Source organism: Callithrix jacchus, chromosome 11 (assembly GCF_049354715.1).
Source record: "Callithrix jacchus isolate 240 chromosome 11, calJac240_pri, whole genome shotgun sequence".
Lineage (NCBI taxonomy): Eukaryota > Metazoa > Chordata > Mammalia > Primates > Cebidae > Callithrix > Callithrix jacchus.
Window position 1 is genome coordinate 108,005,631 of NC_133512.1, and position 19,383 is coordinate 108,025,013.

The following is a 19,383-nucleotide window of genomic DNA, read 5'->3' on the forward strand; positions in this document are numbered from 1 at the left end:
GTACACTGGGAGGCAGGAGACTGTGTCCTTTACTTCTTGTACTCCATAACCTAGCAGTGTGATATGGACAGCAGATACTCCCCAGGGCTGAAAGAGTGTGATGTTAAAACCCAAGGTCCTCAATAACACAACAGACACGAGGATAGTATGTACATTCCTCTTTATTTAATACAACAACGAACACGTAACATATACAAAAAGAAAAAACACTCATGTAAAAGGCCCTGTCACGAAGGATAGACAGGAAACATCTACACTGAATCAAATAAGGCTCTTGCTTCAAAAACAGGGGTTTGCTAGCTACACCTGGAATATGAGCAAGGCTGTTGCAAAAAGAAAAGAAAAAAGAAAAAGGAAAATAAACCACAAAAATCCCTGCACTGAAGGAGTATATTTATGGGAGTAATTTACTAAATTCACAGGTCCATATTTAGGAATGTTTATGCCCTCTCACATATCCAAAATTCAGGGTTTTATGAAATGTGTAATTTTTTGGTTAAAAAAAATTTACCTGCCCTTTTTTCTTAGGAAGGAGTGATCAGAGCTTTCTAAAAACTAGAGACAAGCAAACCACCCAAAGTTTGAAATGTTTTACTATTAAAGCTCAAAGGGGCAAGGAGAACTGAGAATGCAAAGGCAAAATGACAGTGGGAAGAAGTAACTTCTACGTCATTTCCTGGTAGCTAGAGTTTAATTAACCAAATGGAAAATGACAAAATGGAAATACCTCGGCTCAGTGCAGGGTTCAGTAGCAGCAGTTTGTCCATATTCCTGCTCCGATTTGAGCTGGAAATTAAACAAGCACCAGTTCATCTCAAAGAGCCTTATACAAACACACACGCACACATACCCACACCCATTCACGTCATCACCACCCCCTTTTATTTAAATTTATTATTTTTTTTTACTAAAATAATACAAAAAAGGGAGACAGGTATATTTACAAAAATCCATGGCTGGTACAGTACATAATTTTTAAGACACACTAAATGCTACAATCTTTCAGGTCCTGAGATTATTACAAATATCAACTCAAAGCTTGTGTTCAGGTCCAGTTTTTAAAGGAGGAAAAAAAAATCCCAAAATATTAAGTCACACACTTATTTGAAATACAGTATATCCCTTCAAGTTAGCAAAAACACACCTCCCTGTAAGCAAATGCAATACAGTAATTCGTGCCTTTCACCTAGAGGACCATCAACTCTTGAGGCGCCTTCGAGATTGGTTTGGAAACACGTTGGCATCAATGTCAAGTGTGGAGGTGACTAATGTATGAGAAGTGTAACTGGAGGGACGTTCCTCTGCAGAGTGAACATTCACTGTATAAATACATCCTGTTTTTCCTTAGGCTACCAAACAAGTCTATCCCTTATCAAAATTCATGCCATAAGGGTTGGAAGTATGTGCTTACCCAGACTAAAAAATCAGAATCATTATTTCCAAGTAGGTCTGGAGTTCCATAATTATGTTTACAAATGCAAATAAACTTTCTTGCTTGTAGTAAAAGAGAGAAAACACCCAACACTTAGCTACCTTGGCAGACTTCGATTAATATATTATTTGGGGTACAAAATTTTCACCAGCCGGAGATTTTTCTTCTTTTAAGTGTGAGGGTGTTTAGCAAGTAAATGAAAGGGCAAGCCCCAGACTTACATATTCTCTGAAAGAACAATTTGGTATTTTTCATACTTTCTAAAATAAAGTAAGTTTTCAATGATAACCAAAAAAAAAAAAAAAAGGGCAGTGCAAAGTTTGACTCTTTTCTCTGGAGGCTTGTCATGGATCACAGGAAATTATTTGTAGGCTGGGCACCTACCTCTAATGGGGCAGGGCCCATTGATTAACTGAAGGTCTCAGAAGGTATATGTAATTAATTACAAAGGCATGGCCAAGACTCAAAAAGAGGTAACCAAAGTTGGTCAACTTTCCAATTAACTATGTAAAACAGCAATACTTTTGTCAATTGAGAGTAAGTTTTTTCTCTTTTAATTCCTCTAGCTAATACTGGGGTAACCCTTGATATAATTTTTCAGGTATAGTAAAGAAAACCCAATTTTCTGACAGAGGGCACACCAACCCTACAAACAGCAGGGATAAGCAAAAAAGGAGGAAAGCTTATGGCTGCAAGCACAGCAAACACAAGATAGCTAACATCTGACAATTTAAGGGCAGGTTGTCACACAGAAAAACATGTCAACTGGGTGGTCTTGGATGATACTGACTCCTAAATGTGCTTTGAGGGCAGATGGTGTTGTTAACTTCAAAAACATAAGTATTTCCAAGTTATCTCGGGTAATAGTCATCTTGTTTGTATTTATTAGGTTTCCATTAGTGCTCTATTATAAAATATTTAAAACAGATTTATAATAAATTCATTATATTATTAGCAAAATGGGAACAAATAATGTATAGAAAATTTTGTGAGAAACAAACATAAAATCTGATTCATATGACCTGTTTGCAAAAGTAGGCTTATTTCTGGGGGAGTATGAAAATAAGCAAGGCAGACTATTACGAGAAATAGCCCCTAATAAAGGTCTGCATCTCTTTTGAATAACCTCGAAAAAGTATCAAGAGGGAGTCATGAAATGTAGCTAATGCCGCATTATACAGTAGCAAAATCTGTTTTTTAATACAGAGAAGAGGAAAAAAAAAACCTCTAGTCCCAGTGATGACCACTGATGACTCTAAGTCCTAGATACATAGACCCTAATACTACTACTGCGATTCTGAAAAGCATTCCTGACTTGTTTGAGTAACAGTTTGGAAAAGTGTCCGAAGTTTAAGTACTAACCCACTATGAAATGGATATGCACAGGAAAGATTGAGAAATAAAACTATTACAATATAAGGAAACTAAATATCACAAGTGCTACTTTCAAGCAAGTGGTACTTTGGGAGTCTATGAGAAAAATAAAATTTAATATCACATTATTCAAAGGCATCTAATTAAAATCCTAAGAGTCCCTGCCCAGGTCCTCTGCTGGGATGTAAACAGTCTTCTAAAGCAGGCCTGCACAGGGCTTAACTTTTCAGTTCTATGGGTACACAGGACAGACTGCCAGAGTGAGTGAGAAGAGGACGAAAAAGATAATTTAAACTTTCCTCCCCAGACTCCTAATATACAACTCATATTCTAGTATAGCAATATGATTAAGAGCTCAGAATAAAGAATGAAGACTAAAGGAAACCAAAAAAGAAGAATTCAACATTAATATTCAAAGCTATTTTTAATTAAGAGTCTGACCACCTGTTCAGCTCTATCAACCAGAACATTGTGTCATATAATTTAAAACTCTCAGAATTGAACACAGGGATGATTTTATCATTAACAACCCAAAGACATTCCATGATACTAACTACAGCTTTGCACCAGTGAAAGGATCTGTAGATAGTTTTTGAACACACAGTTCACATTTTAGGATAGATGAACACAAAAATTCTCTCTATTTTATGCTTCTGTTAATTTTCCCTAGAGGAACAAACACACATTCAATAAAAACCCTTATGCCTTATTTCTTTGGGTCTTAACATTTGTTATTTGAGAATGGAAAAGATAGGGAAATGTGAAAAATAAGGAGTATGTTTATCTGCATAGTTGATCTTTAGAGGCTACTAAGGCCTTATCTGGAAAAAGCAACAAAAATCCAAAAAGCAACTTAAAAACACACACATGCATCCTATCATTAGAAATTCAGTGAACTTTAGCCAATTCTGGAAATTAACCAGATGCCTTGTCTGCCTCTGGACCTGGCGCTTTCTACTAACTCACTTGGGCCGGATAAAATTGGTTCCTCCCTCACGTTCTCCTTTCCTGACCCTGAATATGTGCTACAATTTAAATTTACACACACTCCAACAATCACTGCTCAGCATTTAGCCCTAACTAAAACTGCAGCATCCATTTATTTCCTGTTATTATTTTAACAATCACGGGAAAATTCTACATAATAGTACTATTTAATATGCAGGGATGGAAATGGCGATAAAATGGTCTTCATCTCCTCCTGGGAGCTGGGGAAAACATGTTTCCTTCTACCCTGACCTTCCCCACCCCCGACCCGGTTAGAAAGTGAATCCTGCCTTCTGTCTCTGATTTTCTTACAACCTGAGCAGCTGATGGCTCCACCTCTTTCATGGGTTGAAGAAGCATGAATTACAAAGGTGCAATGGCTACAAGAGCATCCAGCTGGCTGTGTGTAGTGCTCACCCCCTTCAGTGCAGAGCTGGATATACCTACAGTTAATGAAATTAGTACACAATCTCTTGATTTGCAAGAACAAGGAGACATACCACTCATTCTTAGAAAGTTAAAAAGCTTAGCTACCCGTCCCCAAACAAGTAATAAAAGGAAATTAGACGGAGAAGATGGAAAAGTGAGGCAGTTAAAATTCCAGGATCATTTATCAACTCCAATAACCAAGCATTAAAACTTTATCTAACTTTAGCTCCACAACCTTGACAAAAATCACAGTAACACCGTAAAAGCCTAAAAATAACTACTTAAACTTAGTGTTATCTCTCTCCCTTGTTAACCTGAAACTAAACATTTTATCCCACTTCAAAGATAATGTTTAAATAACAAATATGTATCTAAATTAGAATTCCAGTGATTTTTTAAAAAATCATAGGGTGCTTTTTATATGCATTATAAGGAAAACATTTTTTAGCCTCTGCAGGAAGATGATAATACTATTTTTAATTATATAGGACATTTTACAAAAACTCAAAATATTTTTGAAATTACTTAAAGTCTCTGATATCCCTGGGAGGTAGGTGAATATGATTATACCCAATTGTTTAATGGGTAATCCGAGGCACGAAGGTTAAATGATATTCCCCCTAGACATAGTCATTCAAGAGTAACACTTGTGAATTCCAGCTGCCTGGCAAGTTTTGCTATCAGGTAACACTCTCAGGAGCTTCTGCTTTCTCCGTTTAAGCCACTAGTCTGTTCTTCCCAATTAAAATTTACTGAAAAGGGGGCACTTACTAGGTATATTTGTACTGGGTTTTGAAGGATGGTTCAACTTGGTCTCCCTTAACATGTCACATCTATTTATTTTCAACAAGAAATCGATGAATCTTAGATACTGAAAGTTATGTTGTTCTGCTCAAGGGAGAAATCTAAATAACCATTAAATCAGATTAAGCCAAATATAATTATATGGCAAATAAAAAGCAAATGGAAAATCTCTCAAGAATGCTATAGATGATATGAATGTTTTCCTCAACATCTGAAGTCTTTCTACTTCTGAGTTTATTAATCTTTTAACAGATATGCAGCTATATGATTCCTTCAAAAATCATGTTCCAGAAGAAACTATGATACATATTTAACATTGACAGTTGCTGACTTCCTTCTAAACTTACTCAGATACCATACGATGGTTCTAATGCTGGCCTTCCCACGTTTAGTCCAGCACACCTTATCAACATGACCTGCAAGGGTACTCTTGTTATTCCAATGCTTTCTCCTATACTACTTACGTCAAGTTTAAAGAGCACAGAAAAGTGGGTTATAACCAAGAATAGTCAATGATTCACTAAGTTTATTTTACTTATAATAACTGACAAATGTGTGTGTGTGTGTGTGTGTGTGTGTGTGTGTGTGTGTTGCTGTTAACATCTACAAACAGATATTTAAAGGGCAAAGATGGCCTGTTGTGAAAAGATACTTTTCTAATCCACCCACTTTAATCAACTAAAAGCAATGGAATAAACAAGGCAGAAGTTTTGCAAACAGTGAAAGGGGAGTGTTTGGAAAGGATGCAATGGTACAGCAGCTCCTAGTTTTATATATATGTAATGTATGTATCTTACACATATATCCATATACATATAAAGAAAAGAGGATTACAGCATGACATGATGTTGGCAAGTGTGAGATTCTTCCTCCTGAATCCCCTGACTTATCAGTCTGTACTTTAAGATAATCTGAAAAAGGTTTCAAAAGAGGGGAAAAAAGAAAGAAAAAAGGCACTTAACAAAGACAAAGGCCTGAATTGAGCATGTTTTAGAGGAGTAATATAAGCATTTTACCAGAGCTAAGAAATGATTTACAAAGAGTTAAACTTTTCCCCTTAAAACTTTATAAAATAAAATTGCATAACATGTTTGTGATCAGTCATTTATCTACTACTGCACTTTTCTTCTGCTTCATTATTACAAACACAAACCCCCCCAAAAGCAAAAACAACAATCATACATGCACAATAGAAAGTAAAAGTGCCTCTTTTGAGAACATTAGGTCGGCAGAATTACAGTGCTGAAGCACAGGGAAAGTTCTCAAGTTGGGCCTGATTATAGATTTTTCTCATTCTTCTATTTCCAACTTAAAACAAAAAAAAGCAAACAGAAATTCCAAACCTAAATGATAAAAACAACATAGGGACCAGTGTGCTTTTATGGTACACTCCTAAAATAAAGTATCCTAATTGTATACATGAGTCAAATTAGAGGACAAAACATCCTAGAAATAAAGAACTGTAAATTAGATTAAAGTCAACCAATACAGGCAAAGTTCATTTTACAAATGTAGCAGCAAATATGAGATAGATCACTGGAGTTCTAAGAGATGATCCCAAAGGACACAGAGTTCTCATAACCAATGGCAGTTTGAACGACAGTAGAATTTTCATTTCAGAAAATGTCTTGAACCAAGTATAGGTGGAAAGGGGTGTGGGAGAGGGCAACCAGAGGAGAAAGACTAGATTAGAGGTGCCTGTCCTTTCCAACCCTGGGGAGTAAACAATTTAGATCTGCTTTGGGAAAAAAATATCCTGGGTTAAAAATCATGTCCAGTAAGTTTTCAACCAGGTGTCAAACCCACAGTATTCAAACACGTATGTGCCCGATTCTTCCCCTTACCTTTGTGATTCAATAAACCCTATTCAATGTTCATGATATGAAAATGTAATTTGGGCTAACAACATCCATCAAAGGGGTGGTGGGCGTGAAAGAATGCACTATCACCATCTTCTGATTTGTGCGAAATATCAGAATTTTGTGACTACAGATTAGCCTCATTTCCTTTCCTAAAACCTTTTTCTTCAGGCTGTTTTAAAATCATGATTTCATTTACCCTCTGACCTCAAAAGCATACAAGACTTACAATTGACTTATAATGGAAATTATTGCTTGCATTTATTCTGGAGGCTCTGAATGAGCTTGACACTTTGCTCCCAGTCTCCATCAGCACAGCTATCTCCGAGGACAACTCCGCTGACTGTTATTGCTTGTGAATACTGAGGATTAACTTGTATGTACAGTAACAGCTTATATATCAGTGAAGGCAATTTAAAATATAAAACAGTTCAAAACAAACAGCTTAATCTTCCTGAATCAAGAATCCCGAGGGGTGGGATATAATCATGTGTGCTGATTATTTTTTGCATTTGGATGTTGCTAATGCTCTTTAGAAATACATGTTGCTCTATAGATATCCTTTCCAATGACTCACCATTTCAAAAAATAACATAATTTGATTTTTAAGTGCAAAAATACAGTATGAGTCACAAGTCTCTGTGCTAAAAAATAACCAATTTATATGTCTGTTTTTAGTAATAAAAACGGTAAAGACAGGTGACCATGAAGTATGGACACCTTTTTCAATGTTATGATCTAGAAAAGAAATAGATTTGTATTTACATGTAGAAACTCTCTGATCATACTTCATACAGCAATACAAGGATGCCTGACTGATTCATACAACATAAAAGGGGGGTCCTGACTAAAATGAATATAAGTCGTCAGTGCAGATGAGGGTTTAAGGTGGGAATCTGACAGCAGTCCTCAAGGAATCAAGACTAAAGAGAACACAGCAGAATCTCCGTATTATATTCTTGGAGCCATAGGCCTTCAGATATTTTTACTGGTTAGCATAAAACGCTACAGGGAAAAGAACTGATTATCCTGTTCTTTTCTAATGATGAGAGTATGATTTTTCACATGGCATGATTCAGAATTGATGGTTAAGAAATTCAAATGGTTTTTTGACTCAAACTAGTCATTTATATGAATATGTGTGTGTATGTATATATACAGACAGACAGACATATGTATCATTATCCAGGAAGAGAGATTAGTATGCACTTTGACTTCTCTTGTGGTATGAGAAGTAAAACAAAGGCTACCTTCCCAAAGGAAAATCCCATCACTTACCCTAGTATTAAGCAAAGACCTTTTTATTCAAATTTCATAAAAGCAAGAGGTTGACTACCTTTGAAAACATCAAAAAACTGGGTAAGCGTCCCTATTTGAAACCAAGCAAACCTTCATCAAACATATTGAATTCAAGTCAAACCTCTCTGCAACATCCTCCCAGTATCCTTCCAAGATATCCACTGCGGTTCACACTATATTCACATATTTGTTCTACTGGTAAACTAAATTCTTAGAGTCAAGAAGTTGTATCAGTGATTCCTTTGAAATAATCCTTTCCCTTTACCGTAACAAGTTCTTGGAACTAAAGTTTTCAGTTATTTATTAACTTTTTCGCTATGAAGCAAGCCAATGTGACTTTGAAGTCAAAATACAGGCATACAGATCTGAACAGATCTGTGGTTATTTATTCACAGTCCTGTAGGATATCTGGGACTTTTGTGTATAAAAGAAAAAAGGGCCTGGTTAATACTCTTATTTGAATAAATTTAATGGTATAATGTAATGTGTAATAAGCACATATGCAAGAAATCTTGCTAGTACCAGTCTATTGGTTTTTTAGGTTAGTGTGTCATTAGAAATGGACCATTCTCCAATATAGTCTGAAAATATTCAGAAGCTTAAAAAACTAGAATAATGAGGCCAAAAGAAAAAAAGCCCAAGTCAAATCAAGTGTAGCCAAGGAGAACCATACATTTTTACCTTAACATCCTTTGTTGAATATGCTATTTGCATAAGGAAGCTATAATAACTAAGGAGTCTTATTATCTGCAGATTTACTCACATATCAATACACTGAGTAAACATCAATAAAACTTTAGGATCTCAAATGCTCCAAACAATTTCACTACACTGGATACAGGGAGTAGAAATACATTGTGATTGTCATCCTAATGTAATTCCTCCCTTTAAAATACCATCTTAAAAATTCAGAAACTATATTTATGCCATTTGAATGACCAATGATGAAACACAGTTTATACTTCTACCTGTTTATATATCAATAGCTAATAATCACCTGAAGTACCACTAGCTAAAAGAACAGAAGAAGTTGTGAAGTTAGATGAATTGGGGGAAACTTAAGAGTTTATGTTGCTGTAAGGGCTAAAAGCAGTAAAGCAATAACCCTGTAAAGATCCCCATTTCTCAAAAGAAAAATGTGAACACAGTCACATTTTAACATCAAGAATGCAAATAAGAATTAACCAGGCAATACCAGATGCACAAATCACCTGAAGAAAAGAGTTAAGTACCTGCTTCTGAATGGAAGATGAAATTGACCCTTTTACAAAAAGGGGACATCTAAGTTTCATCACTTAAGAGCAACAGGCTCAACTTCCTGATTTTTAAAAATCTAGATATATATCACTGTGCTAAAATAACTTTCCTGAAGGATCTTTAGTCCACTGATTTACATGGGGAGTTGCTACACACTGGAGAAGATTCAAGTTTGTTCAGGATTTTTGAGGGTATGGTATTTCTTCAGCTACTGCCTATCGGAGAATCAACATTTTTTTTTTTGTGGCAAATTTGCTACAGTCCACTCAAAGACATGATCATTATTCCTGACAAACTGGCCTAATTCCAGTTTTTAATGCCTTTTATTATGCAATTATGTCGGTAAGTGTTCAGATCCAACCCCCAGGATGGATGGAGTTTACCCAAATTCTCTTGCCTTCCTTCTTCCTCCCCCGGGAAAAATGAAATTTGTATTTCTGTGGGTTTGACAACTGAGTGTCTTTCAAGTCTGTTAATATGGTAACTTTGTCTTTCTTTAGAAGAGACCAAAGGTCAATAACTTTGCACAAAAGCATTTCTTCCTCCTGCACCTGGCTTTGCTCAAGTAATGTTTTCTTTTTCCTCCTCACCACAGTGCTTGGGACGAGAGAATGTAAACATCGACAGAAACAGCAGCCCTATGACCACATAAGTACTTTCCCATCAGGTAGATTCCATCAGTCAACTAAACATTTCGTCTCCTTTGCTTGCTGGGCAGTCACTGAGATTTCCGTGGTAATTTAGTGTCCCCTTTACTTTGGCCTCCATCTGAGAAAAAGAGATGTTAAATTGGTATGGGTCCATGTTACAAAAACCAGGTAAGAAAAACACAGCAAAAGGAACAATTAACTTTTATCTTTTGTGGATGACATCTCTAAAAAGGTAACTTTTAGTATCTTGCATGCTATATAGGATTATAGAGGTTGATAAAACATCACGGAGATAAAAACGCAACAACAATGATCCTCTTTTCTCAAATGACTGTGGTTTTCAGTGTTCTATAAATATTATTTCAACAAGTATTTATCATTTACTTCCTAGCCGATTGTGTCAAATGCAGTGAGAGGGTTATAAAGGAACCAGAAGACACTATTCCCACCTCTGAGGGACCCACTACATCTTTCAATTCCTTTAGAAGAACAAGGTCAATGTATTTTTTAATAAGTGAAGTAAAATTTCTTGCCAGGACACAGCTTTTTGTAATTCCTGATTATTTGTGAAGCACACTTTTCACCTGTAGTAAAAAACATCCAGCTGAGTCTGTGTGCTCATTCTAATCTACCTTTAAGTGACAGGAAAGTCTGCTACTAGGACAATGCTTTCTTTTTTTAAGGGGTGGAGTCTTGCGCTATGTTTTCCTACAGCCTCAAATTCCTGGGCACAAGCAACCCCCCACACCTCAGCCTTCTAAATAGTGGGACTACAGGTATGTGCCACCACACTAGATCAAAATAATTTCTATTTTTACATACTGCTGTTTAAATGCTTGCAGAGAAAAATGCCGATCACTCCATTTAAGCCTCAACTAAATTGGAGGCTGGATAGAGGAGAGGAAAGGGGGATACACAACAAGGGTAGGGCCCAGTGACCTGGAGAGCCAACAGGTACATGGCCTTAGCAAGAAAAATGAATATTGCCTATGGCTGTTTTTCACTACAATGGTCAGTTAAGTGGTGGCAACAGAGACCATACAGCCTGCAAAGCCTAAGATATTTACTATTTGGCCCTTTATGGAAAAATTTTACTGACTTTTGTTTTAGACTAGATAAAATAATTAACATTAATTGAGCTCTTACTATGTATCAGGTACCAGGCTAGAAGCTTTAAATCAATTAATTTTTATTAAATTCTCCTATGAATTCAATAAAAACATTTGTTGTCCACATTTTACAAGAGAAAGTGATGGTCAAACAAGTTAAGCCTACTTAAACTGGCAGTTCTGGAATTCAAAAATTCAAGTCTGATCCTCAAGTTCAGTGACTCATACTTTAAAGTATTTCTTACAGAAAAAATTTTTAAACATTTTTTTTGAGACAGATTCTCACTTTGTCACTCAGGCTGGAGTGCAGTGGTGCAATCACAGCTCACTGCAGCCTCAACCCTCCAGACGCAGGTGATCCTCCCACCTCAGCCTCCCGGGTAGCTGGGACTACAGGTGCACGTCACCATGCCCAGAAATCTTTTTGTATTTTTTGTAGAGACAGTGTTTTACCATGTTGACCAGGGTGGCCTTGAACTCCTGGACTCAGGCATCCACATGCCTTGGCCTCCCAAAATGCTGGGATTACAGGCATGAGCTACCATATTTCCCTGCTGTTCAGGAGTAAGAAAAGAAAAATACCAACAGGCATATTTCCTTTCTCCCTCCTGAATAGCACTGCTGCATAGATGATGAGATAGTTCATGTAAGAGTGAACACTGGGGGGGGTCTTTCGGAGCCAAGAGAATCCTGCTTGTTTAATTGCAGGTGGCTACATTCATGCCAATCTACCCAAGAGTACAATATTCTCAGCTGGATTCATTATACTAAGCAGTTGTCTACACCCAGGGAGGAACTGCTTTAGTCACAGGGCAATTCTCTTTAAATACTGAAACTAGTAAAGAGTTCAGGAAGATCGGGATTGCCGACTTTGTGCCACGAATCTGTTACCCATTTTATACAACTATGATTTTACGCTCACTCTCGAGGGTGAGACTGGGACAGCTCACCACTTATTTTTTTTGAAGGATTAATGGCAATCTGTTGCCTCAAGATTGCTCCTCAGTCCCCATCTCTGCACTGTGGTCAATGGTAAACTGATTCAAAGATTGTTTATTTTTTTTCCTGAGACAGAGTCTCGCTCTGTCTCCCACACTGGAGTGCAGTGGCACGATTTCAGCTCACTGCAACCTCCACCTCCAGGTTTAGCCTCAGCCTCTTGAGTAGCTAGGATTATAAGCATGCACAACCTTGGCTGGCTAATTTTTGTATTTTAGTAGAGGCGGGGTTTCACCATGTTGGCCAGGTTGGTCTCGAAATCCTGCCCTCATGATCCAGCCGCTTTGGCCTCCCAAAGTGTTGGGATTACAGGTGTGAGCCACTGCATCTGGCTCAAAGATAATTTTAAATGCAGTGGCCAAAAAAAAAAAAAAAAAAAGGGCCTAGTCAACTTTCGAAGTTAAGAGGCCAGCTGAACAGTTATTTCTGCTCAAAAGATCCTGAAAATTGGCTTCAGAATAATACCAACATCTGTGGAGGTCAACTGCTGGGGAAAACGAGAAGCTGGAGGCCAGTGCGTTATGCATAGTACCCACTGACTAATGTCAGATTTCAGAGCAATATGGCTGCCTGCAAGGACATAATGCATACAGCTTGGATCATAGGAATTTTTCTTTCTTTGGGGGGGGGGTTTAATTGCATTTTAGGTTTTGGGTACATGTGAAGAACATGCAAGATTGTTGCATAGGTACACACATGGCAGTGTGATTTGCTGCCTTCCTCCCCTTCACTTTTATCTGGCATTTCTCCCCATGCTCTCTCTCCCCAACTCCCCATCTCCTGCTGTCGCTCCCCTATTTCCCCCAAGGAATTTTTCTTTTTTGAGACAGAGTCTTGCTCTATTGCCCAGGCTGGATGGAGTGTAGTGGCATGATCTCAGCTCACCGCAACCTCTGCCTCCTGGGTTCAAGCAATTCTCTTGCCTCAGCCTCCCGAGTAGCTGGGACTATAGGCGTGTGTCACGACACCCAGCTAATTTTTGCATTTTTAGTAGAGACGGGGTTTCGCCATATTGACCAGGCTGGTCTCCAACTCCCGACCTCAGGTGACATGCCCTCCTTCGCCTCTCAAAGTGCTGGGATTACAGGAGTGAGCCACCGGGCCCAACAGGATCATATTAATTTCATCACCGCTAAAATGACAAAGACATTTAATGGCTAAGAATACAGGTCATGAAGTTAAGACTTCCTGGGCTAGTATCTCAGATCAAACATTTATTAGTGTATTATCTTGGGCAAGCTGCTTAGCTCTCCGATTCAGCTTCGTGATCTGTAAAATGGAAATTGTCATCTATCATTCATGGACTTGCTATAAGGAATAAGTTATCAAATCCATGTAAGCTGTCGCAAGACTGTGGCATTTAGTAAGCTTTCAATACATGTAAACTACTATCGTTACTGTATGTAACTTTTGTTAGCTATCTTATGGATCCTCTCCTTAGTCATCATTTCCACATAATAAACACCTTCAAAAAGGCTCTTTTTATGTTACAGAAGATCTCATTTACCTATTTCCTTCCTCTTAAACAGAAATTTGTGTCTGGGTATGGTGGCTTACGTCTTTAGCCCCAGCAATTTGGGAGGCGGAGGTGGGTGGATTATAAAATCAGGAGTTTGAGACTTTATAATCCAGTTTCGCCTGGCCAACATGGTGAAACCCTGCCTACTAAAAATACAAAAATTAGCCAGGCGTGGTGGAGGGCACCTATTGTAATCCTAGCTACTCCAGAGGTTGAAGCAGGAGAATCCCTTGAACCTGGGAGGCAGAGGTTGCAGTGAGCCAAGACCATGCAATTGCACTCCAGCCTGGGTGACAGAGTGAGATTCCATCTCAAAAAAAAAGGGAATTTGTTGCGAATAGGGAAGAGCATTCTGCATTTTCTAACCTTTGGTCATTCCATTCACACTGTTTTCAGAAAATAAAAGAATAATCCATATCTATAAGCCTATACAAATAAGAAAGAGATGAAGTAGGTGGTGGTCTCACCGTGAAATGCTTGCTGTAAGTGTGCAGGCAGAGGTGAGTGGGAAAGCGTCGCTGCATGCTGAGCTCCTGGCTGTAAACCCTTTAGTAAATCTGAGAGGAAAACAGACTTGTCAGTCATCTTTAAACCCAGACTGGAGCCCTTTTAGTTCAAAAATTAAAACTAATTTATGTATTGCAGGAACAGCACCTGACTTCAAAGGCCTTCTAAAACTACAGCACGTTTTTAAAAATTTACTTAATGCATGTGTATGCTCATAACCCAACACATTTGACTTCCTCTTAACAATTTCATTAAGATGGAAATGTGGTACAGACAGCTTAAAATCTGTATACAGAATCCCAGAGTCTGATAATTTGACTTACTATTTAGAGATAAAGTGCATTTCTTAAAAATAAAAAAACCCCATAATCTTTATTAACTCCAACTGGCTACTCTTAATTAGAATAAATTCGTGAGGTTTCCTGTTTCATCAAACTAGACAGCCAACTAAATAGAAGAGCCCCACTTACTCTGAGTTAGGCTATGGTGGAAAGCGGCTGAGGTAGATCCCGACGTGGTTGTCACTCCAGCTGTGTCCGTTCCAAAGCCAAATATCTCCAAGGGAAACTGGAAGGGCATGGTCACTGGAACAAGGCCACCCAGCATCCCAAAAGGAGTCACATTTTGATTTGACACAGACAAAGGTGATGTCATGAGAGTCAGAGGTGAGGCATTAGCCAATAATGATGCTCCTGCTGTGGACTGTGCAGAAACCAGGGGTCAAAATACATATGAAATAGAGTAACCCAAATTGATTTTATATAAAATCCTCACAGATGCAAGACTGTGCCTTACATCTGCTCTAATAGAAATTTTGTGAGACAGGTTCTTCATTACCACGGTAGGTTCCGTAGACACTGCTAGTTTACTGGCACTTACATTAACACCCATGCACTCTCTCAATCTACTAATTCCTAACCTTTGACTCCCACTTCTCCACTTTTGCTCTTAGTCCAAAGACCTGAACCATGAGTAAGTAACTCTATGCAATTTCAGCTGGGTCTCTGAAAATGTCCACTTTACTATTTGTCTCCTTATTTTTCCTGCAGCTGCTGCTCCAGACTGCTGCTTTCAGGGCCCTCTACTTGGTATCCTTTGCTGTCATCACATCAGTTTAGAGAGACAAGGCCAAGGCGTTCTTCCTGGTCATAAGCCTCACCTACCCTTCTCCAAAGCTAACCATCTGACTTATACCGACAATTCCCACCATGTAGAACTTTTTTGTACAAATATCTAGTACTGTACCTTTTCCATGTTTCCTCTGCCTTCTCAGATAAATTATTTTTTTATAACCACACTGTTATTCTAGCTCTTCCCCAACTCCTAGCAACTATCTGTCTTCCTTTTATTATCAGTCAGAATGAGAGCCTTCAGTTTCCTTAGTTCTAGTCTCTAACTCTTGAAAGCTGGTTTTGCCTTATTACTTTTCTGAAATTACACTCCTTAAGGTAAAAGATAAACTGGAGAGTGTTTTCATACTCCCCTACCTGGGCTATGATGCCATGTTTACAAATAAAAACACTGAAATAAGAAATATGCTAATATATTTAGACTACAAGGAGGACTTTAGAAAAATAAAAGAAGTAAGAAATATACTAACATGGATGGGCTTTCACAGGGAACTTACTTAAATATATTCCCCCTGCCCAACTTCCTCCCTTTTTTGAGACAGGGTCTCCTGTTACCCACGCTGGAGTGCCGTGGTACAACCACAGCTCACTGCTGCCTCAACCTCCTGGAGGCTCAAGAGATCCTCTCACCTCAGCCTCCCGAGTAGCTAAGACTACAGGCACATGCCACCATACCCAAATGACATTTTTTGTATTTTCTGCAGAGACAGGGTTTCACCATGTTGCCCAGGCTGGGCGACAGGGTTTCACCATGTTGCCCAGGCTGGGCTCGAACTCCTGGGCTCAAGCAATCTCCCCACTGCCCTGGCCTCCCAAAGTGCTAGAATTATAGCGTGAGATAGAAGACCTGGCAAATATATTCCTATAGCTAGTTTAATTCTTTGAACAATTTTTTTTTGAGACGGAGGACTGATTATTTAAAAAAAATTTGTCCTTTTGCTTCTGGTGGAATAACCATTTTTTTTTTTTTTTTTTTTTTTTGAGTCCAAGTTCGCTCTTGTTACCCAGGCTGGAGTGCAATGGCGCGATCTCGGCTCACCCGCAACCTCTGCCTCCTGGGTTCAGGCAATTCTCCTGCCTCAGCCTCCTGAGTAGCTGGGATTACAGGCACGTGCCACCATGCCCAGCTGATTTTTTGTATTTTTAGAAGAAGCAAAGTTTCACCATGTTGACTAGGATGGTCTCGATCCCTTGACCTCGTGATCCACCCGCCTCAGCCTCCCAAAGTACTGGGATTACAGGCGTGAGCCACCGCGCCCGGCTACAATTTCTTAAGTTAATGTATAAAAAAATGCAGACAATGGTTCCATACATACATGCTACATGACATTACATATATTTACACACTTAAGAGTCTACACCACTGCTGAACAAAAAATGAAGAATATCCTCAAGCAGCCTTCTATTCTGGTTCTTTAACTGCCTCCCTTCCCCTTATCTCCTTTGTTACCACTGAAATTTATATCCCTAGTTCTGGCCTCTTATCTCAATTTCCATCCTGTATATCTGAGAGTTAAGTGAATAATTCCACTTGAATATCTAGCACCAACTTGACATATCCAAAACTGAAATCATCTTCTCCAATCAGTTCCCCCATCTTCTGCCAACTGCCATCATCAAGGAATTCCATTATTTCCAGTCACTTAGGCTTAAAACCTTAGTTTTTAGGCATCATAAAATGATGACATCATAGCTAACAAACCCATTCATTTTACCAAAATTTCCTCTTACACTTAAGCAGAACTCTTCACCACTCCATGTTTGAACGTGACGGTTTTTCTTATTTGCCAGTCTTTCCCATACTGTGCCAACCACGATATACAAAGTGGTGCATTTAGGAAAATTACCAAGTTAGAAATAATATCTTAAAGCAACTAGGACAGAAAGGATCAACTTAAAAATTACCCAGTGTTGGCTGGGTGCAGTGACTCATGCCTGCAATCCCAGTACTTTAGGAGGCTGAGGTGGGTGGATCATAAGGTCAGGAGTTCAAGACCAGCTTGCCCAACATGGTAGTCTCTATTAACCCCATCTCTACTAAAAATACAAAAAATTAGCTGGGCACGGTGGCGCGTGCCTGTAATCCCAGCTACTCAGGAGGCTGAGGCAGGAGAATTGCCTGAACCCAGGAGGCGGAGGTTGCAGTGAGCCGAGATTGCGCCATTGCACTCTAGCCTGGGTAACCAGAGCGAAATTCCGTCTCAAAAAAAAAAAAAAAAAAATTACAATAATTAATACAAAAATACAAAAATTAGCCAGGTATGGTGGCAAGTCTCTGCAATCCCAGCTACTCAGGAGACTGCGGCAGAAAAATCCTTCCAGCGTGAACCTGGAAGGCAGAGGTGGCAGTGAGCTGAGATCGCACCACTGCACTACAGCCTGGGCGACAGAGCAAGACTATCTCAGAAAAAAAAAAAAATTAACCAGCGTTGCTTCTTCTTTTAATCATAATTCTAATGCAATCTTGGGATGATAAAGAATGTCCAAGGCTGTGTGCCCCACTGAAGTTCCCTAGTGAGGAACCTTAAATACTGTTAATAAGGGGAATCTTTTATTTTATTTATTTATTTATTTAGAGATGGAGTCTTATTGTCGCCCAGGCTGGAGTGCAGTGGCGTTATCTCAGCTCATTGTAACCTCCGCCTCCTGAGTTCAAGTGATTCTCCCACCTCAGCCTCCCAAGTGCTGGGATTACAGGCACCCGCCAACACGCCCAGCCAATTTTTTTTTTTTTTTTTTTTTTGAGACGGAGTTTCACTGTTGTTACCCAGACTGGAGTGCAATGGCACGATCTTGGCTCACTGCAACCTCCGCCTTCTGGGTTCAAGCAATTCTCCTGCCTCAGCCTCCTGAGTAGCTGGGACTACAGGTGTGCACCACCATGCCCAGCTAATTTTTGTATTTTTAGTAGGGACGGGGTTTCACCTTGTTGACCAGGATGGTCTCGATCTCTTGACCTCGTGATCCACCCACCTCAGACTCCCAAAGTGCTGGGATTATAGGTGTGAGCCACCGCACCTGGCCTAATTTTTTTTTACTTTTAGCAGAGACAGGGTTTCATCATGTTGGCCAGGATGGTCTTGATTTCTTGAACTCATGATTCACCATGCCCGGCCTATAAGGGGAATCTTTTAAAGCTTTTAGATTGTAACTGAAGCATTAAAATAGATACAAAATGAGGGTCATGCACCATGGCTCACTCCTGTAATCCCAGTCCCTTGGGTGGCCAAGGCAGGGGATCACCCGAGGCCAGGAGTTCAAGACCAGTCTGGCCAACATGGTGAAACACCGTCTCTACTAAAAATACAAAAATTAGTTGGGCATAGTGACACTCGCTTATAATCCTAGGTACTCCAGAGGCTGAGGCAGGAGACCAGCTTGAACTGTGGAGGAGGTGGTTGCAGTGAGCCAAGATTGTGCCACTGTACTCCAGCCTGGGCAACAGAGCGAGAGACATTGTCTCAAAAAAAAAAAAAAAAAAAAAAAAAAAAAATTGCAAAATGCAAATTAGGGCAATTTCCAAAATTAAATAACTCTAGTACAGCAATAAAAAAGTGATACTACACCATAACTGTCTAACATTTTACACTTTCAAGTAACTTCTATATCTACTTTAATTTGTTTATAAATCTAAATAGAAGCATCAGAATCTAAATGTGACATAAGTATTTGTAAATCTCTCTATCCTAAAAGATGGAGACCATTCAGCAGCAGGGTATTCCAACACTGGTATCATCCGGAAGCATGCACAAGAAATTAGCATGAAACACGTAAATAGTTCAGGATTATGCCCTGTAATCAAAAGTACTTTCCATGACTTCTACATTTTATTCCCAGGGAAAAACACTGAAGGGAAACCTTGCTCTTCCCGTAGTGGGGATTACTTTTTTTTAAACCACATGCTCTACTTCGGTGAGTACACTGGTTCCCCATTCCCCATAATTCCCAAAGTAACCTTTTGAAATGCAAATCAGACCATACCAATCCCCTGTTTAAGAACCCCCAGTAGCTTCCCACTGCACAGAGAA

The 19,383-nt window shown here is 38.9% G+C and overlaps 1 protein-coding gene across 15 annotated transcripts in view; it reads right to left on the reverse strand.

The window, feature by feature from the left end:
• UBN2 (ubinuclein 2) overlaps window positions 1–19,383 on the reverse strand; it is a 104,447-nt gene that overhangs the window by 22,142 nt on the left and 62,922 nt on the right. For 13 of the 15 annotated variants that reach the window (XR_013524221.1, XM_078343643.1, XM_035254615.3 and 10 more), the window contains 3 exons: window positions 14,696–14,927; window positions 14,186–14,275; window positions 144–10,209 (listed from right to left, as the gene is read on the reverse strand). The exons of the other annotated variants lie outside the window; for them this stretch is intronic. Coding sequence is in view for 12 of the 13 variants with exons in the window: in XM_078343643.1 (XP_078199769.1) it covers window positions 10,160–10,209; window positions 14,186–14,275; window positions 14,696–14,927 (372 nt within the window). In the remaining variant the exon portion in view is untranslated. Of the gene's footprint in view, window positions 1–143; window positions 10,210–14,185; window positions 14,276–14,695; window positions 14,928–19,383 lie in introns of those variants that run through there. 15 annotated transcript variants of the gene reach the window in all.